The 22,420-nt window shown below is 41.0% G+C and overlaps 1 protein-coding gene across 2 annotated transcripts in view; it reads left to right on the top strand.

Moving 5' to 3' along the window:
* Nucleotides 1-22,420, top strand: part of plod2 (procollagen-lysine, 2-oxoglutarate 5-dioxygenase 2) — a 45,058-nt gene that overhangs the window by 5,273 nt on the left and 17,365 nt on the right. For both annotated transcript variants that reach the window (XM_084703101.1, XM_084703100.1), the window contains exons 2-7: nt 9,032-9,123; nt 10,152-10,288; nt 16,679-16,842; nt 20,575-20,687; nt 20,912-20,975; nt 21,296-21,393. In XM_084703101.1, the coding sequence (XP_084559227.1) occupies nt 9,032-9,123; nt 10,152-10,288; nt 16,679-16,842; nt 20,575-20,687; nt 20,912-20,975; nt 21,296-21,393 (668 nt within the window). The remainder of the gene's footprint in view (nt 1-9,031; nt 9,124-10,151; nt 10,289-16,678; nt 16,843-20,574; nt 20,688-20,911; nt 20,976-21,295; nt 21,394-22,420) is intronic.

Genomic DNA, 22,420 nt, shown 5'->3' with positions numbered 1-22,420 from the left:
TTAATCAAATAACTACGAAAAATTACATTAAATGTACTATCTTAACATAGTAGATTTACTCGGATCATAGCAAGTTTAAACGTTGTCCTGGTTGCTGGAGGGTCAATCATCTGATTTCTGTTGAGAAATTAACACAATGTGTGCGTTTTAGGTATTTCAGAGCACTGTTAACGACCATCACTATGGCAACACAAGTCTGACTGTGTTGACTGACACAGGAAATTAGCATAATTGAACTCTTCATTACCCTCAAGACCTCATGATATATACCAGTTGGATGTAAGATGGTCTTTTCCACCTCATAATTGTTTTTCCGTTTGGGGAATAATAAATAAGAGCAAACTATTTTTTTCCGTTGTTGGTTGTTTTACGTGGAAGGAGTTATAGCCCGGGCAGATGCTGATGATGTCATTTAGCATTCTAGGGTTTGTTTGGGCACAGTTTAGGGATGTGTAATCGAAATCACAGCCTCTTAGTCAGATTCACAACAGGCTGCTGGATTATGTGCGCTGGTGTGTTTTACAGATCCTAGACCATGCCAAGGCCCAAAAGAAAAGTTCTATTTTTGTTAGGGACAGCTGAAATAATGTCTGACTAATGATCACCTGGCAACCCTGCTTCCCCTTTCTGTTCACTACCTGGCTCACAAATTAAGTTACCAGGGCTTAGTAAAAACATATAAGCAGTCACTTCAGCAGAGACTAGAGGGTTTGTTAGGGGAAAAGGAATGTCTGCATGTCTCCCGGTTCTTGCCTACAAGGTACCATAACTGTTGCTTGTGTGTTGAAAGCTGCCTGTGGCTGCATTAAAATTTCTAATGTAATTGGAAAGCTGTGAGACTTTCTGAATGTAATGCTAGGGTGGGCAGCGGTTTTGTGTGAGTGTATGTGTGTGTCCATGCTTGCCGTGCCTGTGTGAGGGGTAGATCTAGAAGTTGACTGGGACTGGGACTGTGTGCATGTAAGTGTGTGTGTCTGTGTACTGTGTGTGAGATAGAGCAGGAGAAAGAGCAAGTCTGGGTATGTGTGGCTCTGGTGTACACTAATGAGTAGTGCAGTAGTGCAGACATGTAGGCGGACATATCTCAAATTTGGCTAGATTTGCTAGTCTACAAAAAGGAAACATTGTTACAATTAATGGGGTTTCATGTGGTATTCCTCTTTTCTTTTTCTTTTTTAAATTAAAAACAAATCACACAAATCAGCTTGGAGTGGACCTTTCTCTTCCACTGTAAGGCTGTATCACCTCATGCCATGCTCCACAGCCTGATGTCTATCGGACTTAGCCTGTGTTATCTCAGCCAAGCAGATGGAAGACAAGAGAACTGTCAGATAGACTTTGAAGCAGCTGCCGCTTACTGTTTCCCTTGGCCAATTTGAGTGGGGTTTGGAGGTTCGATAGATTATCATGTTTATATGGAAGATGCTAGAAAACCAGGAGTACAAGAGTTTGCCAAGAATACTTAATCAAATAGTAAATAATACTGTTATCTTTACTCCTTGTCTGGTGAGGGTTGCATTCCCTGAGAAAGAGACAAAGTCACTACGTTTTTTCCCCGGTATGCTTACATTAGGAAGAGACTTAGCCAGTGAGTTACAGCACTTGCTCATTGAAGTGTGAAAGTTTACCTAGACAGCCCGTGGCCCACGGTGTTCTGGGAGAAGAAAAAAAGCTGTCCAAGCTTTTCTTTGTGGCGGGGGGTGAGAAGGCCAGGGATTCGGGGGCAGTGGAGTTATAGCAGTATCTGTCTGAGCTACATTCCTGTCCTTCTGTGGAGTGCTTGTTCTGTAGAAGAGCGTGAACTGTATCCTTAGATTTTGGCTCAGACTAGACAGTCATCCTCCCAAATTGCAGCTGTCTAAAAAAAACGCCTCCTTCTTCCTTTCGTGTGCTGCCATTTGTCTCCTAGCTACGGTTTGTCACTGGCATGATTACGACCTTCATACATATGAAAAGGAAATCACTGTTAAATTAGCTATAGAAATGAGAAACAAAAAATGCATGTGTACCGTGTATGAGTTTGTGGCATTGCCCATATGGCTTCATATGACCGTTTTGGAAATGTTCTTGCCCTTCCAACTAGTATACTTGTCTAAAACTTTTGCATTCCACCTGTCTGAAAAAGGTCCAAGAAATGAACTGAAACACATACAACACATAACATACTCACAGTGTTTATGAAATACGGAGATAAGCAGAGGGATAGCGCAATCTTCCATCTGTGTAGTAGGTAGACAGAATCACAAATTCCTTCATTCATGTCTGGCCATTGGGGAAGCTGTCACCATATCGGTATTGTGGGTTTTTGATCCTGCAACTGCGAGTTACATGTCTGGAATTCACCCTGCTGTGTCACCTTAGTCCTCCCAGATCCCCACCTCCCTACTCCTTGACACACATGTACAGTTGTCCTCAGAGGTGGCAGATGACATAACCTGAGGTTCATGTTGTGGTAATTCAGACACTGCTGAGCTAAATGTTTACAACGTCGGCAAAACATGGCAGCAAGATGGGGTAAAACAATTTAGCACATGTAAATCACACTTGTGTGATGCAGGCAACAAAATGGTATGTCTGCTTTCTTGAAGCAAGGTGGTTTTGTGTGGGGGTTAAGCTTATCTGGCAACTTTGAATGTCAGGGATGCACTCTGCGGCTTCCTTGTTTGTAGTTTATGTTGAGGGGAAAAGGCAGGATTATGGGGAGGTCAGACTAAGGTTGAAAGTAAAAAAGATGTATTTGACACTCGAACACAGAGGAGTGTCTGACTGCACCTCTGTGACCCATTTCCACCCCATACTGCCCTTAACTGCCCACTGCTCCCCCCTCTCTCAGCCCCACCCCAATCCTTTTCAACACACACATTCACAAACACACACACACACAACACTCAGTCCCTCCAGGCCATTGTGTTAAGAGTGTAGGAATGTCTAAATCTGACCAAGGATTCCTCCGGCACAGGGACACAATGTAATTTTACTGCCAAGCACCCTTGATCAGTCTTCCTTTTGTACAGTAGAGAGCTGGCAATGTACAAACATAACACATTCCCATGACTAAGTCACAAATAGACTACCACATTTTTGGGGATATGATTTATGACTTCACGTGTGGAAGGGGTCGTAGGTCATTAAAACCATGCTGGCTGGAGAGTAAATAACAGCCGACATGGTTGTGATGCAGACTCCATGGCTGCTCGTGTAGTATTACAGGTGTGGGAGGCTTACAGTGTGTAACTGTAAGACCTCTCCCATGATACCATGAAAGCAGATGTTCTGTACAGAGCTGATTGCAAACGAGTTGCCCAGATGTGAGGAGAATACCCTCTTTTATTCTCTCCCTCCCTGCTTCCACAACAGCCAAGACTTGAGCAAACACACCACACCTGAACATTTGACTCTTTGGATAGGCAGTAGCACTCTTTTCCTTCCCTGTCTCTTTATGATCTCATTGTGACTCAGGATTTTCTGTAGGGTTGTTGAAGTCCAGCCAGACTGCTGCCTGTCACTCAGCAACGAGGGGGTTACGATCAGACAGGGATACATTTACACCCCATTATAGACCTGCGTGTGCCGAAGCAAAGCTGGAATAGCCATTTGAACAATGACACGCCCGCTAGGCTAGACTAGTATGAGAGAATGGCTACAGTAAGGCAGACAGACAGGAAATGCTGGGAATCATGGCAAATGATGATAGGTGGAAACATGCGTGATTGTGTGAGCGCGTGCATGTGAATGTGTGTAATACTGTAAGTGTTGGGTCTTCAAAAGCTTTAAGCTTGATAGAACGCACAAAAAAAGGATATGTGTTATGCTTGTTGAGATTTTGTAGAGCCCAAATATGGGAAGATACTAAATCAAGTTGAAAATGGAAGACTAGAGGCTCTTTATTCAATTTTGTTTTTGAGTTTACCTTCTGCAAGCCTAATGAGAGAATACTTGTTTGGGAAGTGTGAAGAGTATGTTGTTTCCTCTGAGCTAATGGCCACAAAAAAGTCTGCAAAAGTAAGTGTTAGAGGTCAACTTTTGTAAATAACCTTTTTTATAGGTTCAAAAAGTGTATTTTTTTATTGCGTGACACAAGATCTGTTAGAGATTAAATTGTTATATCTGTGAAAGTTTTGCACACTTACAGAATCATCTTGACCCATTTACCTTTTTTTTCCTTAAGTAAAACTTAATTAATATTGTCATTGGTATTTTATGATGATGAATGACCGCTCCCTCCACCCAGGTTGTGTTTTCTCAAGATTTCTCAGGGGTTGTTTCTACAAAACCCCAAAGATGATGAACGATCACCGCCTGCTACAACCTTTCTTCCCCCAGTTCTCAGATTTGTTTTCTTTTGAGGCCATAGCGTTGATTTCTCTTTGGTCTCTGCCTTTCCTGTGCCTCAGCCCTCATCACCAGCGGAAATGTAGACGAGGTCTGAGAACTTCAGTTCTTTTGCCCTCAAGATGAAACCCCAACTATTTATCTTTAGATTATCCAACTAGATATACTTTTATATGCTAATTGTAGCGGGGTGTGGGTGTGAGATAATTAATTTGAAATGAAGTATCAAATTAATGGGACCCACCTTAATATTACCTCCTGGCAAATCAAGCAAACACAAACATACATACATATGTATAAATACAATGTAAGGAATTTTCTTCTAAGAGAAGAGCAGATCGTAACAATGGTGAACACGTCATTTAAATATTTACAAAGATTTTATTTAAATAAAGTCAATGTGAAATAAAATTAACAATTTGGATTATGAATTTGATACGAGAAATGGTTTGGTTTCAAAGAAAGGAATGTAAGACTCTTAATTTACAGAGAGACAGAAAATATGTTTGGGTGAAGATATTATGTGCAGTCAATGATAAACTTCCTTTACAAGTCATGAACATAGCTCACTCCAATGCTGCAGGGAAGAGACAGCATGATACGTTAGTTACGTTTGATCAGGGTTGATAAATGTGAGGTCTCAGCCTCAGTTGAGTGTCCAATGGCTCATATGAAGAATATTTTACCAAAAGGATGACTTATAACAGTCCTGTGTTGCAGGGATCATGAGACTGAGGGCCTCGTGTACTAACGCTTTTGCACCCACTTCAGGCGTATTTGTTTTGCAATTTGCACGTAAAAGCATGGCGAGGAATGTACAAGCATGCCGCACTTTTTGAGCTGACACAAAATCATTTCGCGTCACAGATTAAGCAATCTGTGCAAGAGATTAAGCAATCTAAGCAAGATGCAATCTGGAAGAAATTAAAAAGATTACATCGAATCTCCGACTCAGCGTTCACATTCCATTCCAGCAGTTGTTAAACTCCTCGCTACATTACAAATATTGCCATCAGGATCATTTCAAACAGTCATCGCTGTTTTGACTTTGGTGGCTGATCCATGATAGAAAGAAGGAGGCCCTTTCAATTGCGCGTTTAAATGCTCGCATGTACGGTATAGTGGGCGGAGAAGGCACAGTTTTCCCGATGACCTGCAGGTTTCGTAAATACAACGTAAACTGAACTATCACAGCGTGCGCAATCTGCGGGTTGGCCATGGCGCTAATAACGCTACGTTTGCGAATGTACGTACATGAGGCGCTGAGTCTGCGTGATTTCAGTCAAAGTTTGCAATGAGAATTGTGTTTTGGAATCTCTTGGTAAATTGTTATGATGATGCTTGCAGTCGCCTATCCTTCCTGTTGTTTGAGAAACTCAGGTTAGAAGTATGCCTTGGTGAGATCCTTCGTAATGTTAATCCTGATGTGGTTTACTGCGCCATCATCGTGGCATAGGTAGACTCAAAGATGGATTGTCATCTATAGTTTTTATAGTTCAGAGTGCTGGAGGTGTTCTATGTCTCAGGTCAGAAAGTGATTGGTCAAAGAGGAAAGGGCAATTTCATCTCACTCTTTTCCATTCACACGTACTGTAGATGTGAACTGATAAAAACGGTTAAAAAAATATAGTTGAATGATGTTTTATAACTTTAGGTTCATGGGATTAATTGGTCTAGTTAGCTTGTGCCACTTCAATGATGGACTACCAGTTTGCTCGGTGACGCATAAGCAGAGCTAAAGTTATTTCTTCACAGATAACTAGTGTTACTGATAATATTGTATTTTACTGGGCAATATAAGGCGACTTATGACACCTAGGCCTTCTACTAAACATACAAATATACTTACCGAAAGCTCTCGAGGTGTCTGCCTTGCATCCCAAGTGTAGCCACAACGAGTTTAAGGCCACATTTACACATAGCAGGGTATTTACAGAAACAAATATTTCTGCCCCTCCGTTTTCAAAAATAACGTTGTACACACAGTACGTTTTCAAAAATGTTTCTGTGTACATTAACCCGCATATACACCCCTGAGCGCCATCATAACTATGCCAAACCTGTAGGCGGCAGTGTAATGTGAAGGATAAAGCCATGCAAGCCAATCAGAATTTTCAAAATCAACAACAGCTACGAACTTCCTTCACCTTTCAGGCTCAAGGTTCATTTGCTTGAATGATTCACAAATGTGATGCACAAATGAATTTCGTGATTCACAAATGTAGGCCTACCGAAATTCACAAATAAATGACCCCATTACGCTAGTTGTGTTCGACTTCATGCAGCACCGGCAGTGCCGACAGCCGGCTGCGATGAAGCTGAGAAAGCCATTCGGTGCGTTCGACTTCATGCAGCGCCGGCGTCGTCTGCAGCCGCCTGCAGCCCGGCTGACTTGAAGCAGCCAATGACGTTCTCAGATTCAAGGCAGACGACTGCAGCCGACTGTCGGCGCCGCCGGCGCTGCATGAAGTCGAACGCACCTATTACTATAAACAGGCGCTCACATGACGTGATGCTTTTTTAGTCCCATACTGTGACGTTCGAGAACCTCCGTTTAAGCTAGTGCACACGCAAACACAAAAACAGAGTTTTCAGAAATCTCCACTTTGGCCGGAGTTTTTAGAAATGATCGTTTTCCGTGATAAAACCTCAGTTTTCGTGTAAATGAAAGGCCAAACCGCATGAAAATATATGCATTTTTCTTCCGTGTAAACGGGGCCTAAGGAACCGCTTGACCCACCCAGCAATGTCATGTTGCCTTAGATATCACTGAACCACTATACCGCCAACTGGTGGTATGGACGCTTTACAGCTACTGAGGCACATATCGTCGCACACGCACACGGGTTGTGGATTTGTACCACGGCAGAAGTGTAGCAAAAGTCACGTGTAAAAACACAGCCAATTGAGAGACCAGCCTTTGTGACTCCATATTTGGACAATGTTTTACTCATACACAAATCTGAGTGCGCAAATGTGGATCCTTGTCAGCATTTGTGGATAGTACGCATTTGTGGATCCTGGTACGCATTTGTGGATCGTGCTGTGCATTCCTGAATCTTGCTGTGCATTTGTGGATCCTGCTGTGCATTTGTGGATCGTGCTGTGCATCAGGGCTCGACATTAAGGCTTGTCCGGGACAAGTGGATTTTTTTGTAGGGCAAGTGGAAAATAAATGTACTTGCCCCACTGGACAAGTTAAAACTCAAAATCAAATTCTATGTTACTTCACGTTATGTTCCACTCATTACGTCTATTTTATTGATTTTATTTGACCGAATTCTGATTTTGCAAAACACAAAAAAAGTGGCTTTGTCCCAATATCTATACAGACCGTGCAGCTAATTTAATGCTCAACACTTGAACGGGGGCTTATTATTTAAAAGAGGAATTATTTACTGTGTCGTCGGTTACATTATCAGGGCTTTGAAATACCGTGACTTGCTCAAGTAGGCAAATGGCTAGTAGAACATTACATTTCATAATAATTTCACTAAATCAAGCAGCGCTGCAAGACCCAGTAAAATGTTATACAGCTATCAAACTAACGCTAGCTAGCATCGCTGACGACATTGGCTAACTTTACTTCGGTAGGCTATCCTCAGTATTTGCAAGCTAGCTAAACTTATACTGTAGGCCTATCTAAAATAAGACCCGAGACGAGCTTTTATGGGTGTTCGCGCGTCTATGTTGCTTCACTCCGTGTGCCTGCACCTCGTCCATTTACTGTTTACAACGTTGGCAGGTCTACTTTGTTGGCTTTGTCTGAGAAATACAAGGTTTGGTTTGAGAGCATGTGAACTGGTTGAAATGCGTGTCTCACGGCCAATGCGTGAGAGTTGGCAGCCCTACTTATAGCCTACTTTACAGTTAAATATTAGCTGATATTTACTAGGCTACGTACATGCAACCGTACAAAGTACTGCCGACGCTAGCGAGCTAGAAACGTCAACACACAAAAATTATAAATCTTTGCCCGGACAAGTGACTTTTGTACATGGACAAGTGAAATACTAATGTACGGTGGCCCACGGGTGCACACCACAGCAACATTAGCGAAGCAAACAAAAGTTGAAAACACAACAACATTAAGTTGTGTCGGCACATTTCCAGCGAAAATAAAATTAAGATACTGGTTGTGCAGAAGCTTGGATGAAGGAACTAAAAACATACTTTTGTTTTGATTTGTACATCCAAGCACTGAGCAACTGTTATGCTTCGTTTATTTGCTCGCCATGATGTCTCTCCAGGAAAAAACGATATCGCCCTTGCACTGTGGTAGCTCAGTTTTCATGGGCGGGCCAGATGATCTGGGCGGGCAAAGTAAAGAGGGGAGGTAACCTTGCTATTATCTACGTCACTAGGAGGAGATTTTCAAACTGAGCAATTGAGCCTTCATTTTGTCAAAGGCGGAGAAGAACACCCAGGGTTTGGTTTACACCTTTCAAAAATTCTAGCCACTGGGGGACCAAAGGCAAGCTCGGGGAACTCGTATTAATGTTAAATAACCTCCTAAAATGAAGTTTTCATGTCATGTGACCTTTAAACATCTCTATGGCGAGGTTGAAAACCTTCCTTGCAATTTAGTACACTGTCCACATGTTAACCACTGAAATACTTAAACCTATGATAATTTGATAATTTCATATGTCTCCTGAAATACTTAATAGTATTGATTTTGTTGTGTTTTTCTTTTCAGACAAACTACTGGTCCTAACAGTTGCCACACAAGAGACAGATGGCTTTCGTCGTTTTATGCAGTCAGCAAACTACTTCAACTACACTGTTAAGGTAAATAAATAAATCTTTTCATTCTTTTATATAATAATAATAATTTGTTTTTATAGCGCTTTTCTAATACTCAAAGTCGCTTTACATGTATGAGGACAAGTAAAACAAGACAACAGTAAAATATAAAGATAAAGGATTGAACAAAACAGACAAACTAAATATTATAAAGAAAACTAACATAAAAGTCTAGTAGTGGAGGGGAGGGAGCAGGGGATGTTCAGGTGAAGGCGAGGTTTAAAAGGTGAGTTTTGAGGGATTGTTTAAATAGTGCTATATTGGGAGCCAGACGGATAGGGAGGTCATTCCAGAGGGAGGGTGCAGCAGCAGAGAAGGCCCTGTCACCCCAGTTCCGGTGCTTAGTCCTGATGGTTTTAAGGGTGTTTGCGCCAGCGGACCTGAGGCAACGGGTAGGGGCATGAAGGGGGAGGAGGACAGAAAAGGTAGGAAGGGGCCAGGTTATTTAGGGCTTTGTAGGTGGTGAGTAGTATTTTGTAGTTGATCCTGTGCTTGACCGGGAGCCAGTGGAGGTTATGGAGGACCGGGGTGATGTGTTCGTGGCAGCGGGTGGCGGTGAGCAGACAAGCGGCAGAGTTCAAATACATAAGTCTCTTCAAATACATGCAAGGAGTGCTTTGGAAATCATAATTTTAAAATAAAATCATTTTTTTTTTCTTATTTAACTAAATTGACTCATTTATATGTGTAGTTACATTATTTATGTATTGATATATTTATTTCGTATTCATTTATTTCAAGATTTCTTTAATAGCGATATGTATTCATAGTATGTATGTATGTATGTATGTGTGTATGTATGTAATATTGACAGAAATTGTATTTCATACCATTGTGGCTAGACGTCAATGACAAAGCAATACAATGTGTTCAGCTCTGGATAACATTTGTAAGGTTAAGTACAATTGACTGTTTTTCTGTAAAGGGATAATCACACAGCACCAACTGCAAAAGTGGTAGGATCCTACAGATAGGTTTCTGATTGGCTGTCCATCATGTGACTCTTATCACAGGTGCTTGGGATGGGAGAGCCATGGAAGGGCGGGGACGTGGGTCGTTCCATAGGTGGGGGACAGAAAGTGAGACTACTGAAGGAAGCCATGGAGGTTTTGGCTGACCAGGACAATCTGGTGGTGTTGTCTGTGGACAGGTAAGATGAAAATGTGTGAACAGCTCTCTCATTGATTACATTTAATAGTTGCATGTTAATTATGAAGTTACCCAAAGGTAGGGCCGTCGTTTAGGGGTGAAAGATGATGACAATTCTAGGGGCCCACAGCCCGGGGGGGGGGGGCACAAAAACCCCAGTAGCCTATTATGTAGGCTTCCCTTTCAATGATTATTATTATTATTATGTTATTATGCATAGGCCTAACTAATAGTCATACTAATGCATCAGAGTTAAAACAAAGCCACAAAATCAAGCAAAATTGAAAAAAAATTAAAGATATTTTTCGAAAAATAACAGCCTTCTTTAAAAAAAAAATGGTTTGGGCCATGGTTCGCTCCTCTTTTGAAAATGTGCACTAACGGTATTGCTCACGAACTGGGGCAGCAGCCAATTGGTTATCAATAGAGAACTGACAATGCCAAAACAGAAACATAAATCAGGACGCCAAAAAAGAAAGGAGAGGAAAAAAGAGAGGCCAGGAGCACATCAGGAGCCCAGAATATCAGTGTTTTTTTCTGAAGAAAGGTAAGAGCATTAAGCAAGATGCGCAGGCGCCCTGTGGTTCACGAGAAATAGCATAGCTCGCCTTGTCCAACGTCACGATGTTGGAGTGACTATGTTAGGAGCCAGCGCTTAGCCAGCTACTAACATTACTGCGTTCACCGGATTACACAAACGTTTCACGTTACTTGTGGTCAGCAGTGTAAAATAATTGCCTGACATGGCTGACATTACACAATTATCCACTAAATATCATCCACAGAAAAGATCAGTAAGGTTATAATTCGGCAAACGTTATAATAGGCTACGCTGTCCAAAAATTCCAGTAGCAGTAGGACACAATTTTCCATTCTTAAATGAGTGTTTACTAAAACTAAACTGATATGGTAGCCTGTTGACATGAGTCTTGTCAATGTTACTAATCTCATTTTACAGCTTGCCGTCCTCATACAATTTACTGTAAGTCGCTCTGGATAAGAGCGTCTGCTATAGCGTTAAATGTAAATACAATAATAAAGGGAAGCTGTTTCTCTAGGGCTATGATAATCACTTACAATCAAATAGAGAGAACATGCTTGAGGGGAGGATATCACAAAAAGGCAACTTAGATATTGTAGTCCATGAGCTGGTTCTCTTTTCATCAAATGCTGTGTTATGTTTCATAAATATGTTCTGGGAGAAAAAGGTCCATGTTGTAATGAGGAAAAAACTCTACAATAATATTAAGATAAACTTATAGTAATATTACATTAAGAGTGGATATTATAATGCAAGTTGTTAATTAAAGTAATATAAAAAGTGAATATAAAAGTGATATCAAAAGTTCTATCGATTAGAACTATTATGACTTTGATTGATCCTTACATTTCTCCTACAATGTCTGCCTTCGATGAATAGTGCACTTCCATAATGTACCCCTACAAAGTAGTAAATGTATTCACTTCAATGACTATTATTCTCTAGGGATGTAAGCACTTAGTTAAAAGGGTAAGAACTCTAATTTATACATATTGCACCCAGATGTCCGCCAAATGAACTCCATTCATCCAAAAACACAGCCCGTTCAGTTACCAGGAAATTGGTAATCTACAGTATGCCTCACTAGACGTCTGTGCTGAAAGGTGAATTGCCGGTCACCTAATTAAATGGGCACACAGTCATCCTCTTTAAGTTCCCAAAGAACAATAACAAACTGTGACATATTAGTAAAGTATGTCATTTACAGAAGTATCACATTCTCAGAGAAAGGTTCTAACTCAAAATAATTTTGGACCACAGTTGTCTTTTGGTTCACCTAACTTTTTGAAACCATTCCAACAATAACATGTTTTACCACAAACATTTTGTAGAGAGGTCCCTAAAACTGAAGAACCTACACTATGGCAGTTGGTTATTTTTGATACTTGCCAAAACTAGTTAATGTGTTTGAAAATGTTCACAGATCTGCATACGATTTAAAAAGTTTGCAGTTATCCAAATATTTTTGGGCCATTTTGTTAATTAAACATGAGATTTGGTATCTGATTTTAGGGCTGTGAAATTGAAGTAAGTGCTTTTACAATGGGTGTGTATGTTTGTGTGTGTGGCAAAACACTCCTACGCCCTGTGTACATGTGTGAAAGAGAAATGAAGATAATTTCCATAATTACACAACCTAATAAGTGTTTTAGAGATAAGCACCATGCTGCAGAATGAAAGGTGTTACTGTTTATATCATGAAGTTACCCTCCCTTCCTTTTTATGAAAAGTCCTTATTATAGAACTCTCTTGAAGTAAAAAGACTGCTTATTTGAAATGCAGGTTTAGCTGAATTATGAGTTCAAGGCCTATGGAAAGGGTTGGTGAGTTTATTGAGTTAAGCATAATAACAACCTCAGTAATATAGTGCATTCGTTTTAAGACATGCAGGGAACCACATGTAGCCAACACTTGAATGGATACAGTATTTACTGTTTAGGGTACATTCTTCTTGCCATGTCTTGTGAATAGTGAATGATCATATGGATTGGGTCAGACATCAGAGCAACATTATTTACCGTATTTTCCGGACTATAAGTCACACTTTTTTTCATAGTTAGGCTGGTCCTGCGACTTATAGTCAGGTGTGACTTATTTATCAAAATATATATAATTTAACATGTTTTTAAATTTTAATTCATACTGACTGACATGAAACAACAAGTTCAACAGATTCAGTGATGTAGAATGAGATTGGGAGCTTGGTGATTAATTTCGTCTATACAACCTCCCAGGTATGTTTTTATGTAGCTTTTAGGTATGCTATTGTGTAGCTGAATAACTGTTTATGTGTTACGTTAACATACCGGACACCTTTTCAGCCTTGTTCTGCTGCTATTGTGTAGTTGAATAACTTGCCTTTTCAGATTAAACGTCTGTTCTTGGTTTTGGATTTTGTGAAATACATTTCTAAATAAATGTGACTTATAGCAACTTATACATGTTTTTTTCCTCTTCATGACGCATTTTTTGACTGATGCGACTAGGGCTGTCCCCACTCAGACCACTCGTCGATTTTCTGGTCGATATGCTATTGGTCGACTAAGATTTTTTTAGTCGAGCTGCCGCATGACAGTGTGAGATCTGATTCCCGCTTGTGTCATCATTGCTGAATTAACAAAAATTTTCTACAGAAATTGTAAATTATATTATTTAAGACAAATAAAGCAACTCTAAAAATATATTATGAAAAAAAAGGTGTTACTGTTTTCCCTTTCGTCAACCTGCGCTTTGTTTTGTTTTGGTATTTTAAGCACAATTGGTTGCAGAACTACAAACTCTGCCATGGCCTACTTTGTCGGTGTTATTAGTCAAAATGGCAAAGAAATTTGTGGTATGGCAGCATTTCATGAAAGTACATTTACATTTGCAAAGTACCAGGTGACTTGAAAAATGTTGAATGTAAACTCTGCCAATAACGGTTTATTTTTCATAGTTCGACGTTGAATATTATGTAGTCTACCACCTGAAAAACGTAAGTTGGCCTAGCCCTACTTCGCTCATGCTAACGCGGTGGGTTGAAAAATGAAAATGCCCATTATAAGAATCACATCCAAATCGAATTACATTATCATTTCCGGCCAACAAAACTACATTTTTCTCTGTTGCACCATTCCCCACTCAGCTTCTACGTAAGTTCGCATGCTGCAAGTTTTCAGGCAGTGATAAGCGCGCTCTGATGATTTGCATGCTAAACAAACAATATTTTTAATTCCTAGTACATTGTAAGAGATACGAAATACCATCGGCATTCGGTTACAACAGGACTGGTGATACGAGTCTCATTATCAGTAGGCTATTAGCGGCTGAATCTGCAATGTCCAGCAGCCATTGAGTCCGATTGCAAAAAAAAAATTACGTTTTTTATTTTATTTAAGTGTTTCCAAGTTCGATTCGTCGATTTTCAGACGTTTCGTCGAATCTTGGTCGACCATAGAAAATCTTAGTCGGGGACAGCCCTAGATGTGATTTATACTCCGGAGTGATTTATAGTCCGAAAAATACGGTAACCCTTACCAACATCAGCCAAGTCAAGATGGCCATCAAAGCAAGATACATTGTCCAATTAGTGGAACAAATGTTGTAAACTAACTAGGACTTAATGAATAATATCCCCTTCCTGCACCACCAGAATAGCAGCCTATTGTTTGTAAAGCTACTGTAACTAAGGAAGGGGTGAACAAATTCCAGGTGGCACATCAGAATCAGAATTGTGATTAATCGCCAAGTGGTCACAAACAAGGAATTTATTTTGGAGGGCAGGTGCATACAGTGAACATTTAAACATAATGAATAAAATAAAAATGTATAAAATGTACAACAAAATAAAATAGTAGGGCTATACAATATAATATACGATAAATACAATAATATAGAATAAAAAGAAAACTGACAGAGTGTCAGTGTCAGTTTGGGGTCTTGTTAATAAGGCTACTAGCGGAGGGAAAGAAACTGTTCTTGTGGCATGAGGTTTTGGTCATGATGGACGGCAGCTTTCTGCCGTTGGGGAGTGGTTGAATCGGTGTGTCCAGGGTGGGAAGAATTGGACACAATCTTCCTCGCTCGCCTCAGGGTCCTCGAGGTGTGCAGGTCCTCATGGGTAGGCAGATTGCAGCTGATCACTTTCTCAGCAGTGCCAATGATAAAGGTGATTGGCTGTAATCTGCCACATCCGTGTTCAACCATGAACATGCATGCTATGATGGATGAGGTCTAAGGCTGCTGAGACAGGGGGACTCTGTGTGTGTGTGTTCATACATTTGCTGGCCAGATGTGGATCTGTTACTGTATGTACAGTAGAGCAGCCTCTCTCACCTTACAGTCGTCCTCTGGGGATATTTCATGGCCTCAGCTAAAATGTAATAATAGCATAAGAAAGGCTGCTGGATAGGTCAACTTTGCGAGACGGAAGAGACTGTTTTAAGTGTTCTATGATATGTATTTGGTTAGGCGTAATTGTCTGTTTGTCCGCCTGTCTGCTTGTCCGTCTGTCTGCCCAGGTTGAATTCAAGAATTCTTCTCATTCATTCCCTCAAACGTTTGGCATGTGTTTTGGCATGAAGGAGAATGTCCACTGTTTACATTTAGATGTCTATCTACCTTGCCTTTGAGGGCAGTTCCAGTAAGGGCCTAGTTCGTAAGTGTGGTTGTCAAATGTTAGATAGATTAGGCCTACATGCAAGAAAGGGAGGAAGGATATACCTGTTGAAAAACATATACTATATATTTCAGAAATAAAACCGCTGTTTTTAACCCTATTTTACATTTTGCTTGTGGTGGTGCGGTCTATATTTTGAAGCGGTTTATGTAACGTTTTATAACATAACAACAGTAAAAATGGTTTTTCATGAATGCTATTCAACCCGTTGCACAAATATGATCGTTCGAATGCGCAGTCTCACAGTGTAACGTTGCATATATGCGTAGCCGGTGAAGCCACCTCCCTGAAATTAGTTTTTTGCAGGTTGGGATGTATGCTAGCATGTTAGTTGCATTGCTACGAGTATTATGCTAGCTAACTTCGCCCGGAAGCTAACTAAAGCTAGCCTGCTACCGTTTCAGATGATTCATTGCTTGGATCATTGTTCCCGTATCAAGTGCGGCATATATTCCGGTGCGGTTTATCCACCTTCTCTGCCTTCTCTGTCAATATCATGGTACGATAGTAAGGTTAGCCGCTGAACAGGAAACACAAAATCGGAAAGCGGAAGTAGTTCAGCACCCATTGCTTGCTGGAGAAACAGGCGGTAAACTGTACTACACTGTATCGAGTGGTACGTGCCAGTGGAGCGAGTGGTACGTGGCAGTGCCTCCACTGCCACGTGACAGTGGCGAGTGGTACACAGAGCCATAGAAAAGAAAAAAAAAATATATGGCTCTGGTGGTACGTTCATAGGTGCGTTTGACATAGCACTATAGTAGAGTACTACCAGAGAATGTCTAATAAAGGAGAACTCCCACTCTCGGGAAACTTCCGGGTTCTGAACTGGTTGCAGTTCCACTCAAGTTCCATATGAGGGCGTTAACGGTCGAGTGCAGAATGAATGGAGGTCTATGGAGCTATACCCTCAAAATCCCCTTTTCTCAGGATCTAATTTTTGTCTAGTAATTTGAATTCTAAATTCAAAAGGGAAAGCAAAAGAAAAAATACACACCGCTGGTTGTTCGGTTCTAACCGCCTCTCGTTTATATTCATATTTACAAACTCAAAGCTCCCATTCTGGTGGGGTGCGGTTTATAGAAAATGCGGCTCATTTTCCGAAAAATACGATAGTAAAAATTGATGCATTTCTCTCTCTTCCTCTCTCTTTCTCATTCCGTATCTATCTGTGTGGCTCTCTTTGTGTTTAGCTATGATCTTATCTTCGCCGGGGGACCTGATGAGATCCTCAGAAAGTTCCAGCAGGCCAATCACAAAGTTCTGTTTGCTGCCGAGGGGCTGGTCTGGCCCGATAAGCGTCTGGTGGACAAGTACCCCTCGGTCCGCAGTGGGAAACGTTTCCTCAATTCAGGAGGTAGGTTACTGACGTACTAGTTATCTAGATTGGGGGAAATGGTGTCTATTTGATTCGGTTTGACCAGCTGTCACACAAAACATTTTTCTGTAATTTTATGAAGGTTCACAAGGTAGTTTGTGACTGCTCAAGCCACAGCATTATGACATTTAGGCCTCAAAATAAGTCTTATTAGTGTCTTTGTAAACATTCTCCATAGAGAACTTGCATTGCCGAAATTCAGTAGGCCTTAATAACTTAACTTAACCTCTTAATCACTTTTTTACCTTTATATGCTTTATTACTGAAAACCAGATGCAAAGCTGTTGACTGAGTAGTATTGCCTCCAATATGTAGAAGATATTAAGCCCAAATTTCAAGGGCTGAGGGCGAGAGAAGACTGCTTCTTCCATAGAAAACTACAAGGCCCAGATATCATGGACTACAAGGCCCAGATATCATGGGACAGATTAACGACCCTACGCTCAGCAACCCAGTGCAGCTGGTTTTCATGGCCAGGGCAAGCCTAAAAAAAATAGAAGAGTTTTCTATGTAACTGTAATCTGAAGCCCCTAGGGTAAGAGACCAATAGTGTGAGAAATGCATAATGCATCTGTATGCATCATGCAATGCATCATAAGGCTGCGTTCACACTTGATTTCTTTTTTCTGAAAAAAGTGCTGCCTTCAGCGCCTTTTGAGCGCCTTTTGAACGCCTTTTCTGAAAAGCGCAGGGTGACGTCAAGCGCCTTTTTCTAACGAGAATTTTGTAACCTGAACGGCAATCATATAGTCTGGCGATACATTATTATCCGTTATTTTCCGTTGGTTACTTATCAACAGCTAGCTACTAAGGCCAATAAAATGCCATTGCTTTAGCTTTGGCGTTTGAGGAGCCATAGCCCTAGCCATAGCCTGGTAACTAAGGTAGGTTACTAGGGAAGGTACACTCGTACCTACTCTCCATGTCCTGATTGGTCAGCTGTCAAAAAGGCGCTTGACCAGCGCACCCAGCTTTTTTCTGAAAAGTTGAGAAAATTGAACTTGTTGGGCTCAGCGCTTTTTAAGAAGTATTTAAAAGGCGGCCACTTATTTAGAAAGGTGTCCGCCTTTTTCGTATTCCCATAGGGTTGCATGTAAAAAGGCGCTGAAGGCAGCGCTTTAAAAAAAAAAAAGTCAAGTGTGAACGCGGCCTAAGAGGAGCGTCCAGAGAAAAATTCCAGTCTGCTCTTGGAAACACACTCTCTTGAATGGATACTTTTGTGTCTGAATCAACTTTTGCATCAGACTCTGAGTTCCAGTGCGTCTGTTTGGACTTAGGATCTAGCCTTTCACGACACTTCGAACCATTCTTCAATTTTGAGACTTAGAATCATTCTTCACTTCAAGACTTAGTATATTTCACAATACAAGGGAACTTACAAAACTATTTACATCATTTCAAATGTTGAGAAGTTTATAAAAAAAACATAGTACATATTCTTCCACTTCAGAACGGTCACCTTGGCATTTCCTTAAGAACAGTAGCTGAATGGTGTATTTACATGCAGCAGTCCACTCAAGTTGGTTGCATTGTTTAACTGGTATAAGAACAGTACAGTCGTTATTCCACCAGCTATTCTGGAATGGGTGAATTTCTGCCTTCCCTGTGGTGCTCTGAGTTGCTCTGTGGTGCTCTCCCAAGGCGTACCTAAAGTCAGCTCTGCTCTTGTCAAGTGACCGACTGAGCAAAGGTCAATCTGTTTATTTTAATTGTGTATTTGTCTTGGTTCCCCGGTGTTTCACAGTTTTCAAAAATACCAGGGGCTTTGTTTATGTCACTGCGAGACTCCCACCAAAATTACCTAGTGGACCATGTGTCGGAGAAATTATGAATGTCATGTTTAATACTAAATAATACAGATGTTTAGCATTGTTTGTCAGCAGATAACAGAGCCCCCAAACTAGAGTCTAGGCTGTCTTATCACCCTGGGGGAAGGGTGAGCATTTGTTCAGACTAGAAGATGTCGGGGGTTTGTTTGTTTTAAGGAGATGCTGTTTGACAAGGACTGAGATGGGGTGTAAGGTCTGGAGACCTTTTGCTTGACACCTTTGTGAAGGAGCTTTTACGACATCAGGAGATCCTGTTGTTGTGTTTCAATCAGGGTTGATGTCCGTAAACACGCACACACTCAAACACGCACGCACACGCGCACCAGGTCTATGCAAGGAGACAATGAAGAAGAACCATGGAACATTTGCATGCCTTTGTCATAACCAATGACTGTAAAGAGTGGGGCTGCTTAAATAGGTAGCTAGCACAACATGCTAGCGGACAAACTTTGTAGCACAATGGCGTGGGATGTTTTAGTCTCCTTGTGGGCCGGCCGCAAGCAATAAACTTTCTTAAACTTGTTCACCGACTGACTGTGCAATGCTTGATAGATAAATATTTCTGACACCATGGCTGTATTTTCAATTTGGAAATGGGCTAAAGAGTCATTGAGAGGACAGTTGACCCCTTCTTTTAGGGATTGGACTGTGTCTGAGTGTGTGTGTGTGTGTGTGTCTATTACTCAGTGGGCTGACAGGGTAAGGGGTCAAGAAGAAAGCCATGTACAAATCTTGTGAATGAGAACCATACGGACTAATCTGCTTCCATCTTTGAAAAGTCAAGCCATTCTCAAATCACAATGTTCAAGCTACTCTCAGTGTTAAAACTCACAGTATGCATGAATGACTGCTGAAGCAGGTTCCTTCTGCCTATTGTTCTCCATTTGCTGTCTACTTTAAAAAGCTTACTGATTTCTCTCATCTTTTTGTATGTGAACTTGATAACAGTAGTTTGCGTTGGAATAGTAAACTAAACAATATACTGCTCGATTTAAATCTTTTTTTTATGACCATATGATGACAAATTCTGAATCCAGATTAAAAGTCATAATGAACTCAGATAATGTCCCAATCACTCCCCTGTATGATGATGACACACTGGTTTTCAACATAATCATTTTATTAGTGGGAAGGTGAAAGGCAAAAGTAGGAAGTTGAAAGTATTGTTCTTGCTGGCCTTTTTTCTGTAATGCCATTTGGTCTATGTCATATCTGGTCAGCTTGTGTTTACAGTGTCTGAGGCTTGCTTAATGATGGGACCCAAAACTGTATTGTCCAGCAACATATCCAAAGGCTGCAATTTTCAACTGTGGTCAATACGCTTGAGGAAGAGAAGAAAAATGTTTGGAAAAAGATGGGTTTGCCATGGCTACATGTAAAGCTAGAGGAGCAGAGTACTAGCGCCATATGTTTGACCTCTTCAGACAGGAAATCCGAAAGAGAGATTAAGGAGCGTGAAAGTTGACAACAATTCCATCACCAGATGTTGTACTCTAAGAACATGTCATACAGTACATATGTCTTTGACAGCTGAAAACTCTTAAGCCACAGTGACAGTAAGCCCGCATCTTTAGAGGTTTCTAGCTCTCCTTTGTTCCTCTCTCCATGCTACCTGTGGTTTGTGGCTGTGAGAGCTCTATAGCCTGTGCTTGTTTATAGAGCATCCTGCCAGATTTCTTACTTTGTGGACAGTCCTTGGACCATTGCCATACTGACATTTTAAGTTGGTGGGTACTTACGTTTTTTTTCCTTGCAAACGTAATTGATACTTAGGGTCTATCACGGTTGTAGCCATGTACCCCAGCAAAATGGCCCTAGGCTACACCGTATACTTTCTTTTATAGAGTTGAATGTGTTAACCCCGTCTGGTTTGACTCTGCAGGAATTATGGGCTATGCCCCGTACGTGAACAAAGTTGTCAAGCAGTGGGACCTTCACGACAACGATGACGACCAGCTGTTCTACACCAAAATATACCTGGACCTCTCACAAAGGGTTAGTGTGGATGAAATTGCATAGAGCCATAATTACGTTTGGTTTAAAACGTGCCTGATGGGCACCATCCGGTGTGACAGCCTAGCTAAACTCATAACCCCAACCACAAGTCCTCATAAAATGGTTGAAAACACATCACACCCTCGAAAACAAACAAACAGCTAAAGATATCCTGAAAGGCTGCGAAATGATTCCATCTCTCTGCTCTCTTCTGTGTGTTTCAGAATAGCTTGAATATGACTTTGGACCACAAGTGTCAGATTTTCCAGAACCTAAATGGAGCAATCGGTGAGCCTTTAAAAAAAATCTTAACACATCAACTGATCTTTAATTCAAATACTGTAATATACATCTCCCATGACTTGATACTTGAAGTCAATGGAGTCATTAGCAAATGCTTCCTTTAAAGAAGTGTCAAACTACAAATACATCAGCATTCGCCTAAGTCTACATGTCTGGGAGAAGATTTTGTAGAATGACTGGTGAAAAGTTGATTATAGGTTTCTAGATTTACTCTCCTAAGTCTTATGAACTCTGTGAACTTAGGACTGCATGGTTATAATGCAGTGCGTTGCCCTGACATGAACTCTCTTCTTTTTTTCTGTTAGATGAGGTTCTTCTCAAGTTTGGAACTGAGAGAGTGCGTGTGAGGAACTCAGTGTACGACACTCTACCAGTTGTTGTCCATGGCAACGGGAACACTAAAGTGAGTAGGAAATTGTCCTCTATATACATACCTTTTAGCATTGCTGAACAATAGACCTTCTAACTCTCTAACTCTGCTGTAGTCTGACTTTGGAAAAGAGAAATTAGACTGTAGGTTCTTAACATAAATTATGTTTAAATCTGAGGGATTAGACCAATCATGCCTTCATCATTTGCAATGAATGGTTTTAATTTCAATTTCCATTTCATTCCATTTTCTCAAAACCTTCTCTTTAGGATTTCTGAAAAACATCACTCAACATTCACTCGTTTGTTATGTTTCACTGTTGCTTGGTTATTAAATCAGGAAGAGCACTCACATACTGAAGAAGAAATACATGCTTCTGCAGGTAGCAAGTGCCTTCATTTTAAAGTAGTTGAAGTGTATGAAGAGGCATGCTATTCTTTGGAATATGACCATATGTTCCAGAATTCCTTAGAAGATGGTTGATTGTAGATTTCGGGAAGCAGTTGAGGAGGGCTCTGAAGTAATTTTACAAGAATCCATTATGGGCTGTCCCTGGGGGCCGGGAAAGAATGCAGTGGAGAGGCTGGGCTGTATCACTTTCACTCTCACACTCCCTGCCTCCCTGTACACCCCCCCTGAACCATCCAGCAAGGCCAAGTAGGATGCTTTTGAAAGAGAGTCATACTTCTCAAAAAAAATTGAGTTTTTCTTTCCCCCCTCCTTCTTTCTTGGTCCTCCAACCTCACTGGTGCCCGTCTGTTTTACTCTTTCCATGCCCAACACACTTATGTTCACACACACTTGCATGCAGATGCGCATGTGCACACACGCACACACAGGAGAGCGTACTTACACAACACACCGACACTAGTAACCAACCAAACCCACAACAGCACCCTGTTAAATCCCCCCAGAAACCCCCTGACATCTGCCGTATTATTTACTCCTAATGACCAATCATGGTCCAGAATCTATGATGATCAAGAGGCAGACTGGAGCTTGTTCACAGCCTGGGGATGAGCAGCCTGGCGTGGAGATCTAGTCCAGCCAGCTCCCCCGT

The sequence above is a fragment of the Hypomesus nipponensis genome, chromosome 8, assembly GCF_054491055.1.
Source record: "Hypomesus nipponensis isolate SF chromosome 8, ASM5449105v1, whole genome shotgun sequence".
NCBI lineage: Eukaryota > Metazoa > Chordata > Actinopteri > Osmeriformes > Osmeridae > Hypomesus > Hypomesus nipponensis.
This window is presented reverse-complemented; position numbering and strand designations above follow the sequence as displayed.